General features: G+C 38.8%; 3 protein-coding genes across 3 annotated transcripts; 1 reads left to right on the top strand and 2 right to left on the bottom strand.

Annotated features, from left to right (window-relative positions):
• On the bottom strand, positions 4592-5431 carry LOC107634131 (zinc finger A20 and AN1 domain-containing stress-associated protein 3). Its single transcript, XM_016337707.2, has one exon. The coding sequence runs from the start codon at positions 5138-5140 to the stop codon at positions 4673-4675; it is 468 nt and encodes a 155-aa protein (XP_016193193.1). The 5' UTR covers positions 5141-5431; the 3' UTR covers positions 4592-4672.
• On the top strand, positions 5634-8296 carry LOC107632395 (UDP-D-apiose/UDP-D-xylose synthase 2-like). Its single transcript, XM_016336078.2, has 9 exons — positions 5634-6139; positions 6233-6325; positions 6395-6496; positions 6687-6801; positions 6893-7026; positions 7111-7212; positions 7292-7384; positions 7469-7604; positions 7692-8296. The coding sequence occupies exons 1-9, from the start codon at positions 5876-5878 to the stop codon at positions 7799-7801; spliced, it is 1149 nt and encodes a 382-aa protein (XP_016191564.1). The 5' UTR covers positions 5634-5875; the 3' UTR covers positions 7802-8296.
• LOC107629332 lies at positions 8308-10598 on the bottom strand. The gene is made up of 5 exons (XM_016332099.2): positions 10287-10598; positions 9981-10087; positions 9162-9663; positions 8855-8973; positions 8308-8714 (listed from the first exon to the last, which is right to left on the bottom strand). Exons 1-5 carry the CDS (start codon positions 10530-10532, stop codon positions 8516-8518), a joined length of 1173 nt encoding a protein of 390 aa, XP_016187585.1. The 5' UTR covers positions 10533-10598; the 3' UTR covers positions 8308-8515.

Here is a 12205-nt window from a genome sequence, read left to right as displayed (position 1 = left end):
ATAGAATTAGAATTGAGAATTTCTCAATCCAAAATAAGATAGGGTAAAATTTTTAAAAAAATTTTAATCTATAAATAAAATTAAAATAGAGTCCAAACCCTAACCTAAACTATCCATTGTCCACCCTAATTTTTAATCTCAATTTTTCTGGGTAATTGGTATCAGTCCTGGTCTTTAAGTTACTCGCTTGATGGCATGCGTATTGCCAACAGAAATAACAAAAGTTCCAAGACGATAAGTACTATAGTGATCTAGTCACGTGCAACCAGTGTAGATGACTAGATACAGTTGATTAAGGATTTGAATTATATAGATTCTACAAAATGAGAGCAATTCACATATTTAAAATAAATAAAAATTAAAATGATATAAATGCAATATTTTTAAATTGGTTACATTTTGTTCCTATGCCTATTTTATATAATTTGCTATAGCGAACAGAATTTTACAAAAATTCTCATATAAAAGCCAAAAATGCATTCGCAGATTACAAATGAATATATAACATGTAAATCGTAATAACAAAAAACAGATTATGCAAAAAGATATAAATATATTTTATAAGTGTTGTTAATGTATATATTATAGTTTTTTTTTAAAAAAAAAAAGTTCAACACTCTAGTGAAACAAGTAATACAAAAAGAGAATCATTAAGACTAACAACTCTTATATCATCTCCGACATAGCCATCAACAACATGAGTTATTTACAACACCACTCTGTAGCAAATGAAAAGGATTGATCCATGTAATCTCTGATTCCTGTTGTTTTGCTGTTAAAGATGACATCATTTCTGTGTAACCAAATAGTCCATATAACTGAGAAGAACCCAACTTGCCAAAGTTTGTGCACCTCTTGTCTCATCGGTACAGATCTCCAACTCTCAAATTGCTCTTTCAAAGTACCGGGGACTATCCACTCCTACCCAAGCGCCAAGATCCAAGCACACCACACCTGCCAAGAGTACTCACAAGTAATAAATAGATGTTGTAAATTCTCAACCTCTTTCTTACACAACACACACAAAATATCACTCTGTTGTAGGATTCCCAATCTATGTAGCCAGTTCTTTGTATTAACTTGGCCTACCAAAGTAAACCAAATGAACAACCCCACTCGCGACGGAACTAGACCTTTCCAAATCTCCTTTGTGAACCTGTATCTCAAAAGCTCCTCATCTAAAGTCTCTTCCTGCAAAACCTGCACAAATGAGTTAGTGGAATAAACGCCGTCTTTGTCAAATTTCCACACCACTCTATCTTGCACATCTGCTATCAACCTAACAGATTGTAAGACATGAAGCAGCTGGTTTAATGTATTTGTCTCCTATTGTCGTAGTTCCCTTCTCCATTGGAAATGCCACACCCACTCTATCCCATCACAGAACCCACAATCCCCAATTACTGATCCTTGTTGGTTTGAAATCAAGAAGAGTCTCTGAAAAGCATATTTCAACTTTCCTACTTGGAGCCATGTATCTTCCCAAAATCTGGTTGATCTGCCATCTCCTACTTCCATAGCAAGGCTATCAATCATCTTCTGCATGACACCTTGCTCCTTTATTTACAGTTGACATATATCTATCCACGGGCCTCCCCTCTTCGGTAACGTCTGGGTTGACAACAAGTGATTTGGGTTCAAGCTATTACAAGAGCATACAATCATCTTCCATAGAGGACAGTCCTCCTTAGAGAACCGCCACCACCATTTAAATAATAATGCCGTATTTCGGACAACAGTATCACCCACTCCCAACCCTCCTAACTTCTTTGGTGCCTGGACCATCTCCCACTTCACTAGGGCCATACCAGGTTGCCCATCGTCCTTTCCCCCAAAAGAACCTCCTCTGCAAAGAGATAATTCTCCTTACAACCGCATTTGGTATTTTGTACAAACTCAGGTAATAAATCGATAAGCTGTTAATTACTGATTTAATGAGGACCAGCTTCCCAGCCTTACTAAGAACATTTGCTTTCCACAGACTGAGTTTCTCTTCCACCTTATCAATATTCGGCTTCCAAGTTTTTACCAACTGCGGATTCGCACCTAACATAATGCCAAGGTACCTTACAGGTAGAGATGTCTCTTGACACCCGAGTAGCTGACACATCTGGTTAACCCATTCTTGACTGCAGTTCACTGGTATCAAGTTAGACTTCTCGAAGTTGATGCTCAACCCATACATTATTTCAAAGCACCTCAGAAGTCTCTTATAGTTTCTCACAGTCTCCTCCTCCGGTGGACAGAATAATGTCATCAGCAAATTGTAAGTGTGATAGCTCTATATTATCCCTACCAACTAATAGAGGAGATATTCGACCGTTTCTAACTGTCTCACCGATCATCCTGTTCAACACATCCACCACTAAGACGAATAGAAACGGCGATAAGGGGTCACCTTGACGTATTCCCCTCTCCATTTTGAATGGTTTCGATGGTGATCCATTTATCAGAACAGAGATAGATGCCGATGTAACACACTCCGTTACCCACGCCCTCCAAGTTCTTTCGAAACCCATCTTCTCAAGCACAATATCCACAAAGCACCATTTAACTCTGTCATAGGCTTTTTGAAAGTCCAGTTTAATAATCGCTGAAGCCTTCTTCCTCAGTCTCAACCATTGCACAGTTTCACAAGCAATTAAAGCTCCATCATGTATCTTTCGCCCCTTCACAAAGGCACTCTGTGATTCCCCAACTAAGCCTGGCATTACCCTCCTCATTCTTCTTGTCAACAATTTTGAGATGACTTTATAAACACAACCAACCATACTGATAGGTTTGAGATCTTTCATCTCCTTCGCCCCAACAAATTTCGGAGCCAACGCTACCCAAGTGACATTAGCATCTGCTGGTAATCTTGCTGTCTCAAAAAACTTCATCACAGTTGCAGTGAACTCCTTTCCAATCTCATTCCAACACTTTTTAATAAAGTTCATGTTGTATCCATCACTCCCTGCCGCTTTGGAAGATTCACAGTCCCAAACTGCCTCTTTCACTTCCTCTACTGATGGTAGCACCTCTAGGCTTTCCGCTTCTTCCCTTTGTAAACGATTAACTAAACCATCCCTAAAGCTCACTCTTGGGGATGCCTCCTAGTGGTACAAACGTTTATAATAGTCCCTGACCGCTATCTTTATCCTTGCTTGATTTCTCACTAGCCTCCCATTAACCACCAAAGCCTCAATCTTGTTATTCCTTCTCCTTGCAGAAGCAATATTATGAAAGTATCTTGTGTTCCTATCCATGTCATTGGCTTGCCTTGATCTTGACATTTGCTTCCAATGCATATCCTGCCTTATATACCACTTTTCGCAGCACCTCACTAATGCCCTTCTCCTTGCCTCAGTTGTACCATCATACCGTCCACTACTAACCATATCATCCACCTTCCTTATTTCTTCCTCAAATCTCTTTATCCTCCCAGACATATCTCCAAAATGCTGCTTATGCCATATACGTAGAGGTTCTGATAGTGCTTTCACCTTTGCTAAGAATTGTGTATCTCCTAATTCCCTCCATTCTTCCTTAATTTACCATACTCAAGAATCCTTCATGTGTAAACCATGAGTCCAAGCTAAGGAAAGGTCTTGGGCCATCAAGTCTTCTGACGTCTTCCATAATCAGAGGGCAGTGATCCGATAAACCTCTTGGACTGCTCCTTAGACGCGTCTCCGGGTATGCATCAAGCCACCCTAGAGAGACCAGGCACCTGTCAATACGACTGCACGACTGTCCCCTAAACCATGTATACTTTCGATCGTTCAGTGCCAGATCGATCAGCTCCATATCATTTATCCATGTCCTAAACTCTGCCGCAGATGCTGATAGATTAGTCGCTCCTTTCCTTTCCTCCAAATGCAAGATTTCATTAAAATCCCCCCAAAAAACAGAACGGCACGTGACACAATCCTGCAATATAACTCAATTCTTTCCACATGGATATTTTCTTAGCTCTCTCATGTGGCCCATACACTAAACAAACAGCACAATGAAAGTTATCTTTTCTCACAACTCCTTCTAGACACAACCATCTATCTCCTTTATAACAATTATACAGCTTGAAGGCCGTTTCATTCCATATTAGCATCAGGCCTCCAGAAGACCCAATAAAACTTACAAATTCCCAACATGTTCTGTCACTCCCCCAGATACGAGCAACATCAAATTTAGTCAGTAACTCCTTCTTTGTTTCTACCAAACCCAACATATCCAACCTAAATTTATTTTTGAAATTCTTTAGCATACTAATTTTTGCAGCACCTCCCAACCCCCTTATGTTGAATTAATTATAGAGGAGTGCTAGGGACTAGTAACTTTTGTAATTTGCACCATTAAATAGTCATTAATAATATTTTTAATGGTATAAAATTTCATTCAATAATATGAAATTACTCATTTTTTTTTACTAATTACATACCGACCAAAATTTAATAAAGTTATTGGCCTTAAACTTTTCCTTAATTATAGTCATGCTACATGTATAGAAACTTAGATACTTATATTGACAATTTAAACTAAAGAAATGTAAAATAATTTGATAAGGAAGGTGGAAGGTGGCAAGTATTTAAGAAAATAAAAAAGAAAAGAATATTTGAATGGAGGGATAGTTTGTTATATTAAGTTTAATTTACAGAATAATGAGGCACAGCACATAAGAATCATTGAAGATTCAAATCTTGTTAAGCTTGTCGGCCTTGATTAGAGGGTTTGCCTTTGCGATTTGCTCCCTCCCGAATCCCTTGAAATCGAAGTGGCATGAGTGTTGTTCTGGGTGCCGATGGGACCCACACAACGTCAACCCACACCTGCACTTGAACCCCGTAAGCCCCACACGCCTCCTGCATCTTGCACACCGATTCGCTGCTACCTTCTCCTCCATCACTGCTGCGCTGCAAGGACGATCAAGCTCCTCCGTACAAGATGATGATGTTGATGCTGAAGGAGTAGAAATAGGTTCTGCTGCCGGAGGAACCTGCAGGGTTTGGTTGAGGACCAATTTGGCAGAGGAAGACTGCTGCTCCTTAAGCTGGAGATTGCGATAGCACTTGGAGCAGAGGCCGTTTGTGGTCGGGCTTCCAAAGAATCCACAATTATTTACGCAGAGGCGTGGAGCTTGGCACCTGTGTTCTTCCGCCATCAAAGAAAGAGCTGTTTCTTTCTGATCTCGACCGGGGGGAAGGGAGAAGGGAGAGAGAAATCAATCAATTTGTAAAATCTTGGATTTTCCTTTCCACTTTGGGCGTGGGAGGTGGGGATGGAAAATCTGAGATTTTAAAAGGCCAACTTGTTGTGCGCAAATGAAGAAATTGGAAAGGAAATAGCCAAAGGTTTGGGTAAAGCAACTAACTGGACCTAATAATAGATAATCATGAAACAAAAACAAAACCAAACGGACGGGAACTAAACAACCCTCAATACGCACAAATGGCAAATACCCGAGCTAACAGTTTGTTTTTGGTTTCCTTTATCGATTCATCAAGAAGAAAAAAGTTTTGTTTCTAAATAAATCAAGAATTTAAGTGGATATATATTTTTTGAGATACACTTGAATTTAAGGATTATTTTGCAGATAGTTAATATAAAGTAAGTATTTTGAATAATATGATCAATATAAATGATAGTTATTTTATTATAAAATCACCGTCACTTTGACTAAATTGATTTATCTTCAAAATAATATATATATTTGGTTAAAGTGGTATATCAAATAGGAAACAAGTTGAACGCTTGCCCGCCAAAGCGCGGAACAATAACTGTAAAATTACAAGATTGCAACCGCTTTCTCTGTTCTTCCCCTCTTTCGAAAACCAGTTATAACTGCCACACCCTCTTCTCTTCTCTTCCTTTCCTCTCTCTCTCTAAATTCAAACTAATGGCGCAGCGAGTGGACCTGGACGGAAAGCCAGTGGCGGCGATGTCAATATGCATGATCGGGGGAGGAGGGTTCATCGGATCTCATCTGTGCGAGAAGCTGATGGCAGAGACGTCACACAAGGCGGTGGTGGTGGACGTCTCCTCCGAGAAGATCAACCACCTGCTGGGGGAGTCGCACCCGTGGTCCAGCCGCATTGAGTTCCACCACATGAACATCAAGAACGATTCCCGCCTCGAAACCCTCATCAAAGCTTCCGATCTCGTAATTTCCACTTGTATTTCACACAACACAACACAACATCACATCAAAAGAAGAAGCAATGCCAGGTTTTGATCATTGTTTTCCCTTTTGTAGACAATCAACCTTGCCGCAATTTGCACTCCCGCCGATTACAACACGCGCCCCTTGGATACCATCTTCAGCAATTTCATCGATGCTATTCCAGTGGTGAGTACGTCTTTCTTCAATTGCCTTATCTTCAATAACCTAAACACGCCAATTCTTCATGTAATGCAGATTAAGTATTGCACTGAGAACAACAAGCGTTTAATCCATTTCTCTACCTGCGAGGTCTATGGCAAAACCATAGGTAGCTTTCTCCCTGAGGAGTTTCGCAAGGTAACTTCTTCATAATGATGAATGCCAGAAATTGATGTTGTTCAATTAGGACACTTCTTTGTTTTAATTTACTACCCCTAATAGCACCTTTTTATTTGTAAAATTTATACACTAATCTTCCACGACGATTTAGGTTATATGACGCTGGTACCCTTGTATTTTACCCTTACTTTTTTCATGCTGCCTGCAGGATCCTAAATACTATATGCTAAAGGAAGACGTCAGTCCTTGTATATTTGGTCCAGTAGAGAAGCAGAGATGGTCTTATGCCTGTGCAAAGCAAATGACTGATAGGCTAATATATGGTAAAGAATCTACTTTTTCTCTTTTATGGTAAGCTATAATTATATTTTATTTTCTTTGTTAACTTAATTATATTGCTGTGCAAAACTATAGCTGAGCATGCGGAGAATGGCCTGAAGTTCACAATTGTGAGACCCTATAACTGGATTGGCCCAAGAATGGACTTCATTCCTGGTGTGGATGGACCATGTGATGGTGTCCCCAGAGTTCTAGCTTGCTTCAGTAATGTAGCATCAGCTACCTGGTTCTGTTTCTAGTAAATGCCTTTCATGATTTTGATGCACATCTGATTTTCTTAAAACTTCTTCCAGAACCTCCTTCGTCGTGAGCCGCTCAAACTTGTTGATGGTGGAAGATCACAGCGAACCTTTCTCTACATCAAGGATGCTATTGAGGCTGTTCTGTTAATGATTGTAAGCTCAGGAGTAAATCTCAACCCGACTTTATGAGTTGCCATGAGCTTCAGATAATGTGTATGTCAACTTGTCACAGGATAATCCTGAAAGAGCAAACGGACAGATATTCAATGTGGGAAACCCAGATAATGAAGTATCCGTGAAGGAACTAGCTGAGCTTATGATACAGGTGAGTTTTAACACATGCATTAGTTAGGTTATTCCTGTCCAAGGAAATAAAAGCTTTTGCTCATTTTTGTATTTCCGGGCGAAGGTTTACGCAAAGGTGGCCGGTGTACCTTCTTCTAGCCTATCAACTCTGGATGTGAGCTCAGAGGAATTCTATGGTAAAGGCTATGACGACAGTGATAGGCGCATCCCTGACATGACAATCATCACCAGGCAGCTTGGTATTCAATGATTTCTATTCATCCTATGCTACTTTTCTTCAGAATTTCAACCTTCATCTTAATGTGTATTTTTTTGGGATTCATTAGGTTGGAAGCCGGAGACACCTCTTGATAAGCTCTTGGATGATACCCTCCAATATCAACACCAGACATATTCTAGTGCTATCAAGAAAGTACTTTCAAAACCGTCTAATTGACTGCAAGAACCTTTTCTTCAAGATTCAGTTTTTCTTTTATGTAAACACATCACTGCTATGAGAGGCAATTTTCTGTCTAGTGTACATGCTGCAGTAGTTGAGATATTATATAGACCACAAGAAAGGGTATATCTTTAGTTTCTGTTAAGGAAAAATCTAGGGGACCAGCACTTTTTTTACAATTTGGCCGGCACTTAACCATCAAAAGAAAAGTGAGTGATCTTCTACCATTGGATGTAATCTCACACCATTAAAAACACTATTGATGGCCAATTGATGGTTACAAAACACAAAACTTGCTGGCCCCCTAGTACTCATCTTCTGTTAATTCTTTCTTTCTAGGGCTATCGTTGAACTCGATGTTTTACTGAAATTGTGCTAATGTTGAGTAAAAAGATGTACCAATTTCCAACATGTATTGGAATACATAAAGACTTTGTCTTATTATTAGTTTTGGTGGTCAGTTTTTTTTCTCACGATTGATATAACATTAAATCAAGAAATTACCCTGAAGGCAAGAGATCCATAAAGTGATGAAATTTCACACGAACTTTGATATTGTTGTAACTTGTAACATAGAAATTGTTTATTTTGAGCTAAATCGGATACCAAATAAAGTAAAGAAGGTTACAAGCAATGAAACTGACTACACGCCATACCTGTCTCATTTATGACAAAATCCATACATCAGAAACTAAATCTTTTAAGATGAAGCTATGCAACACCAACTATGTAAGCATTCCAAGAATCTTGTTGCTGAAAATTGGTTGCCTCTTCATATTTTATATCCTTCCGAGCACCAAGTCCCTCTGTTCTTACAATTTCTGTGGTGTCAGGCATCTCTCTTATCCAAAAGTGAACAGATCGAAATCCAGCTTCTTCCAAGCAATCCTTGACCTCGGGCAATGTCCACCTGAAGCACACCACTCTTTTTGTTAGAATTTCAGAAATATAAAATATAAATATTGACATACAAATTTTGATTTACGGATCTCAATATTAACAATTTTCTTCAATGAACTTAAGAAAAAAATAAAAAAGAAAACAACTTACAGCCTCCAGCTGTACGAAAATGCATGGCGAAGTTTTCTTTGTTGCTTATTCAGATGAAAATGGAGGCTAATCCTTGTTTTACGCTGAATGATGTCAAATTCAGCTTGCTCCCAGACATACTGCACATTGGTTGCTAACTTTATTATTTGATAGTCAAAGCAGAAATCCAATAATAATAGTAATATACATACTTTCATGCACTAATTGCATATATGATGCCATTCATTGCAAAAACCTCAATAGTCTTGCCCAATAGGTTAAATGGTTATAGCTCCTCAAAACAAGTTTATATCAAGAAATTTTGTACCGTGAAATTAGGAAATCTCCTCTGAAGCCTCAGCTTGTTCTCTGAAGATGTACCCCCATACAAATCCATGACAAAGATTCCACCTTTAGCAGACAAGGCATCGTGAGCATGCTTGAAATACAAAACCAGATCTGCTCGTTTATGAAGACAGCAGCAGCTGTAGTTAAAAGCACACACAATATCTCTTCTAGGTGGAAAGCCTCTCTTGTTTGACTCAGCATCTTCGGAAGCAGATCCTGTTTGAAGGTCAGATTCCAGCAAACCAGCCTGCAAATTCGCAGCATCCTCTGTCAGTGAAGTGTTCCTTAACTGCTCCTGCGGATCCATTTTCACAAGTTTAGACTGAAGAGGTTGTAGGACATTCCCATGATAGAGGGATATTCTAGAAAAGCCATCAGCCCCAACTTTAGGTATGTTGTTTTCCATGCACCAATGAAGTGCCTCAACATCCAAGTCCAGTCCTACTGCTGTTCTTCTTGGATCACTGCGGAGCCATTCCGTACTGTCAAACATAAATCAGTGCCTGGTAAATAGATTTGTTGAGACGTAACCGAAGCAGCAATTAAATGCTTAAAACTGAAACATCCTGAGGAATGATGAACCCGTCCACACTAGAAAACAACCATATCTCTTAAAAACCAAAATGCATCTTATATCAACATAAATTATATAAGTGTAAACTACGCACATGCTTAAATACGTATAAGAAAACCTACCAAAATATGTACCTATTTCATCATGTCAAAAAGAAAAAAGAAAAAAAAAATAAATCTAAAAGAGTCATTAACCAAACAAGAAATTACAAGAACCTCAATATACCTAAGCAAGGCAGTGCCACAGAAATCTTCTTGAAGATGGAGGGGCATCCTTCCACCCACGTACATGAGAAAGAATTTTTGCATATAACTTATGTCTCCTTTGGGAGACTGCATCAAAACAACGCAATTCACAATAAGCCATCATCTATTTAGCTAGCTCAGAAGCGCTAAGAAAAAAACACACGTTCTCACATTTAACAAGTTCAAACGTTGTAGCATTCCATGTTTCATTTCAACACAATAACCAACCAAACCAAGCTAGACCCATTTGACAAAGAGGATATTTTTGGAAGATAGGAAAACAAACCTGCACAGATTGTTGGTAAAGGTGGAATTTCGAAGGCATATCATCAGATAGGTGTTCATGAATTTTCATCCTTTCTTCTTCTTCTTCGTCTTCTTCGCTATGGTTTTCATCATCAGCCTCTTCCACTTCATCTGCAGGTGGAAGTCTGGGAGTGTCATCAATTTCAGATTGGTCCTGAAGATAGTAGAAAGCTCCTCGCGCTAAGCCTCTTTGATGCTTCTGCTTCTGCTTCTCTCGTTTGCCCATTCCGCCGCACCAAATCGAATACCCTCCCCCTCTGTCTCTCTCCTATGCCTTATTGTCTTGGGACTTGTTTGGACGAAAAAAATTTTTTTTCAGAGTACATATTTTTTTTAAGAGAAAAAGATCTTTTTTAAAAAAATGTAAATTACAGTTTCTCAAAAAAGATATTTTTTTTTTATTTTTCTAGTGCTTTTATTTTTACTACTAGAAATTTGCCAAACACACTAAAAAATAAAAAAAAAATCTTTTTTTATTTATTATAAAAAAAATCTTTTTTATCAGAATAATAACGGTGAAACAAACACTTATTCTACGTATTAAGATTTATTTATTATGTTATTTTACTAATACTTCAACTAGAAAAATAAACATCTATGACACTCTCTGAGGACCACAGAATAATTTGATTAAACGGTAAAATAAAGTTTTAATGTCATGAATAAACCTAGGATAAATTCGGACTAGGGGTGTCAAAAATCCCCAGGAGGTGGGGATCCCCGCGGGGACCGCCCCGAATGGGGCCCAATAGTGGGGAATTTTCCCCGTGGGGATGGGGATGGGGAGCGAAATTCCCCCGAGACATGCGCGGGGACCCGAGCGGGATCCCCGCCCCATCCCCGATAATTCCCCGAATCTTTTAACTTACTTAATAACCCTTACTTTATTTCTAATATAGGAGTTCTTTTAGTAATTTCACTCATTGAAAAACCATAACCCTATTGTTCAAGATTTTATTTTATGGACTATGATTTGCTATATTATATTTCTGGACTTATAATCTTGGATAAGATATGTTTGTGTGTTTGTAATAATATTTTGTAGTTTGTTTTTTGGTTTTTTGATTTTTTTTATTATAATTTTCATATGAATTTACATAGGGAGATGGGGAATGGGGCCCCGCGGGGAATGCGGGGAACGCGGGGAATGGGGATGGGGACAATTATTCCCCCATGGCGGGGAATGGGGCGGGGACGGGGATTAATTCTGGGGGCGGGGATGGGGAGCAGGGAGGCATCCCCCGCCCCCGCCCCGCCCCATTGACATCCCTAATTCGGACTATAAGAGTGGTGGCTAAATTTTTTTAATATTGGTAAAAGATGTGTGATCCATATCTCCTTGTCGAATACCGCCAATGTCTTTTGAGTAACACTTTGATTATGTTGTGTGTTAAATCAGTATCATTTTCTATGCTTATGAATGATATAATTGACCCTTCTATTTATCCTCAAAATAGACTCTGTCATCAGATATATGTGTATAAACTTTGTCGATAATGTTAAATGCTGCAAATTCCTTGGGTCACATTAATAGTCTGAGAGTTTGATAGTTTGATTATCACGAAGATGGCAAAGGAAGACTGTCAAAATTTGAATTGTGGAGCCATTTGGTCGGTAGATCAACACAAAAGAAAAGGTCAAGCTGGCACTATGAATACATCAAATGGCTCCCAGTGATAGATGCTTGGATTGGCCATTAATCATAGGCACATTTTTTTTAACACCTGAGGTATGAAATGTGAAAGCAAGTACAGGAGTGGAAGGAAAGAAATCCACTTCAAAACGGTAGCGATTCATTCCATATCCTGCTTCCAATTACCTACAATTCTCACATGTGTACTTAGACAATTTATGTATTTGATCACTTTAAACGATTTAAATCCAAAGCATTTATCATTT

Source organism: Arachis ipaensis, chromosome B03, assembly GCF_000816755.2.
Source record: "Arachis ipaensis cultivar K30076 chromosome B03, Araip1.1, whole genome shotgun sequence".
Lineage (NCBI taxonomy): Eukaryota > Viridiplantae > Streptophyta > Magnoliopsida > Fabales > Fabaceae > Arachis > Arachis ipaensis.
The sequence above is the reverse complement of the archived record's forward strand: the minus strand, read 5'-3'. Positions and strand labels throughout refer to the sequence as shown.

Excerpts from the sequence above, each read along its gene's own strand:
- LOC107632395 (XM_016336078.2), top strand. The coding sequence starts at position 5,876 with ATGGCGCAGCGAGTGGACCTGGACGGAAAGCCAGTGGCGGCGATGTCA. Across the intron at positions 6,326-6,394 it reads TCATCGATGCTATTCCAGTG|ATTAAGTATTGCACTGAGAA; the intron begins GTGAGTACGTCT and ends CATGTAATGCAG. Across the intron at positions 7,605-7,691 it reads AATCATCACCAGGCAGCTTG|GTTGGAAGCCGGAGACACCT; the intron begins GTATTCAATGAT and ends GGGATTCATTAG.
- LOC107629332 (XM_016332099.2), bottom strand. The coding sequence starts at position 10,532 with ATGGGCAAACGAGAGAAGCAGAAGCAGAAGCATCAAAGAGGCTTAGCG. Across the intron at positions 10,088-10,286 it reads TTTACCAACAATCTGTGCAG|TCTCCCAAAGGAGACATAAG; the intron begins GTTTGTTTTCCT and ends GTTTTGATGCAG. Across the intron at positions 8,715-8,854 it reads TTTTCGTACAGCTGGAGGCT|GTGGACATTGCCCGAGGTCA; the intron begins GTAAGTTGTTTT and ends GGTGTGCTTCAG.
- LOC107634131 (XM_016337707.2), bottom strand. The coding sequence starts at position 5,140 with ATGGCGGAAGAACACAGGTGCCAAGCTCCACGCCTCTGCGTAAATAAT.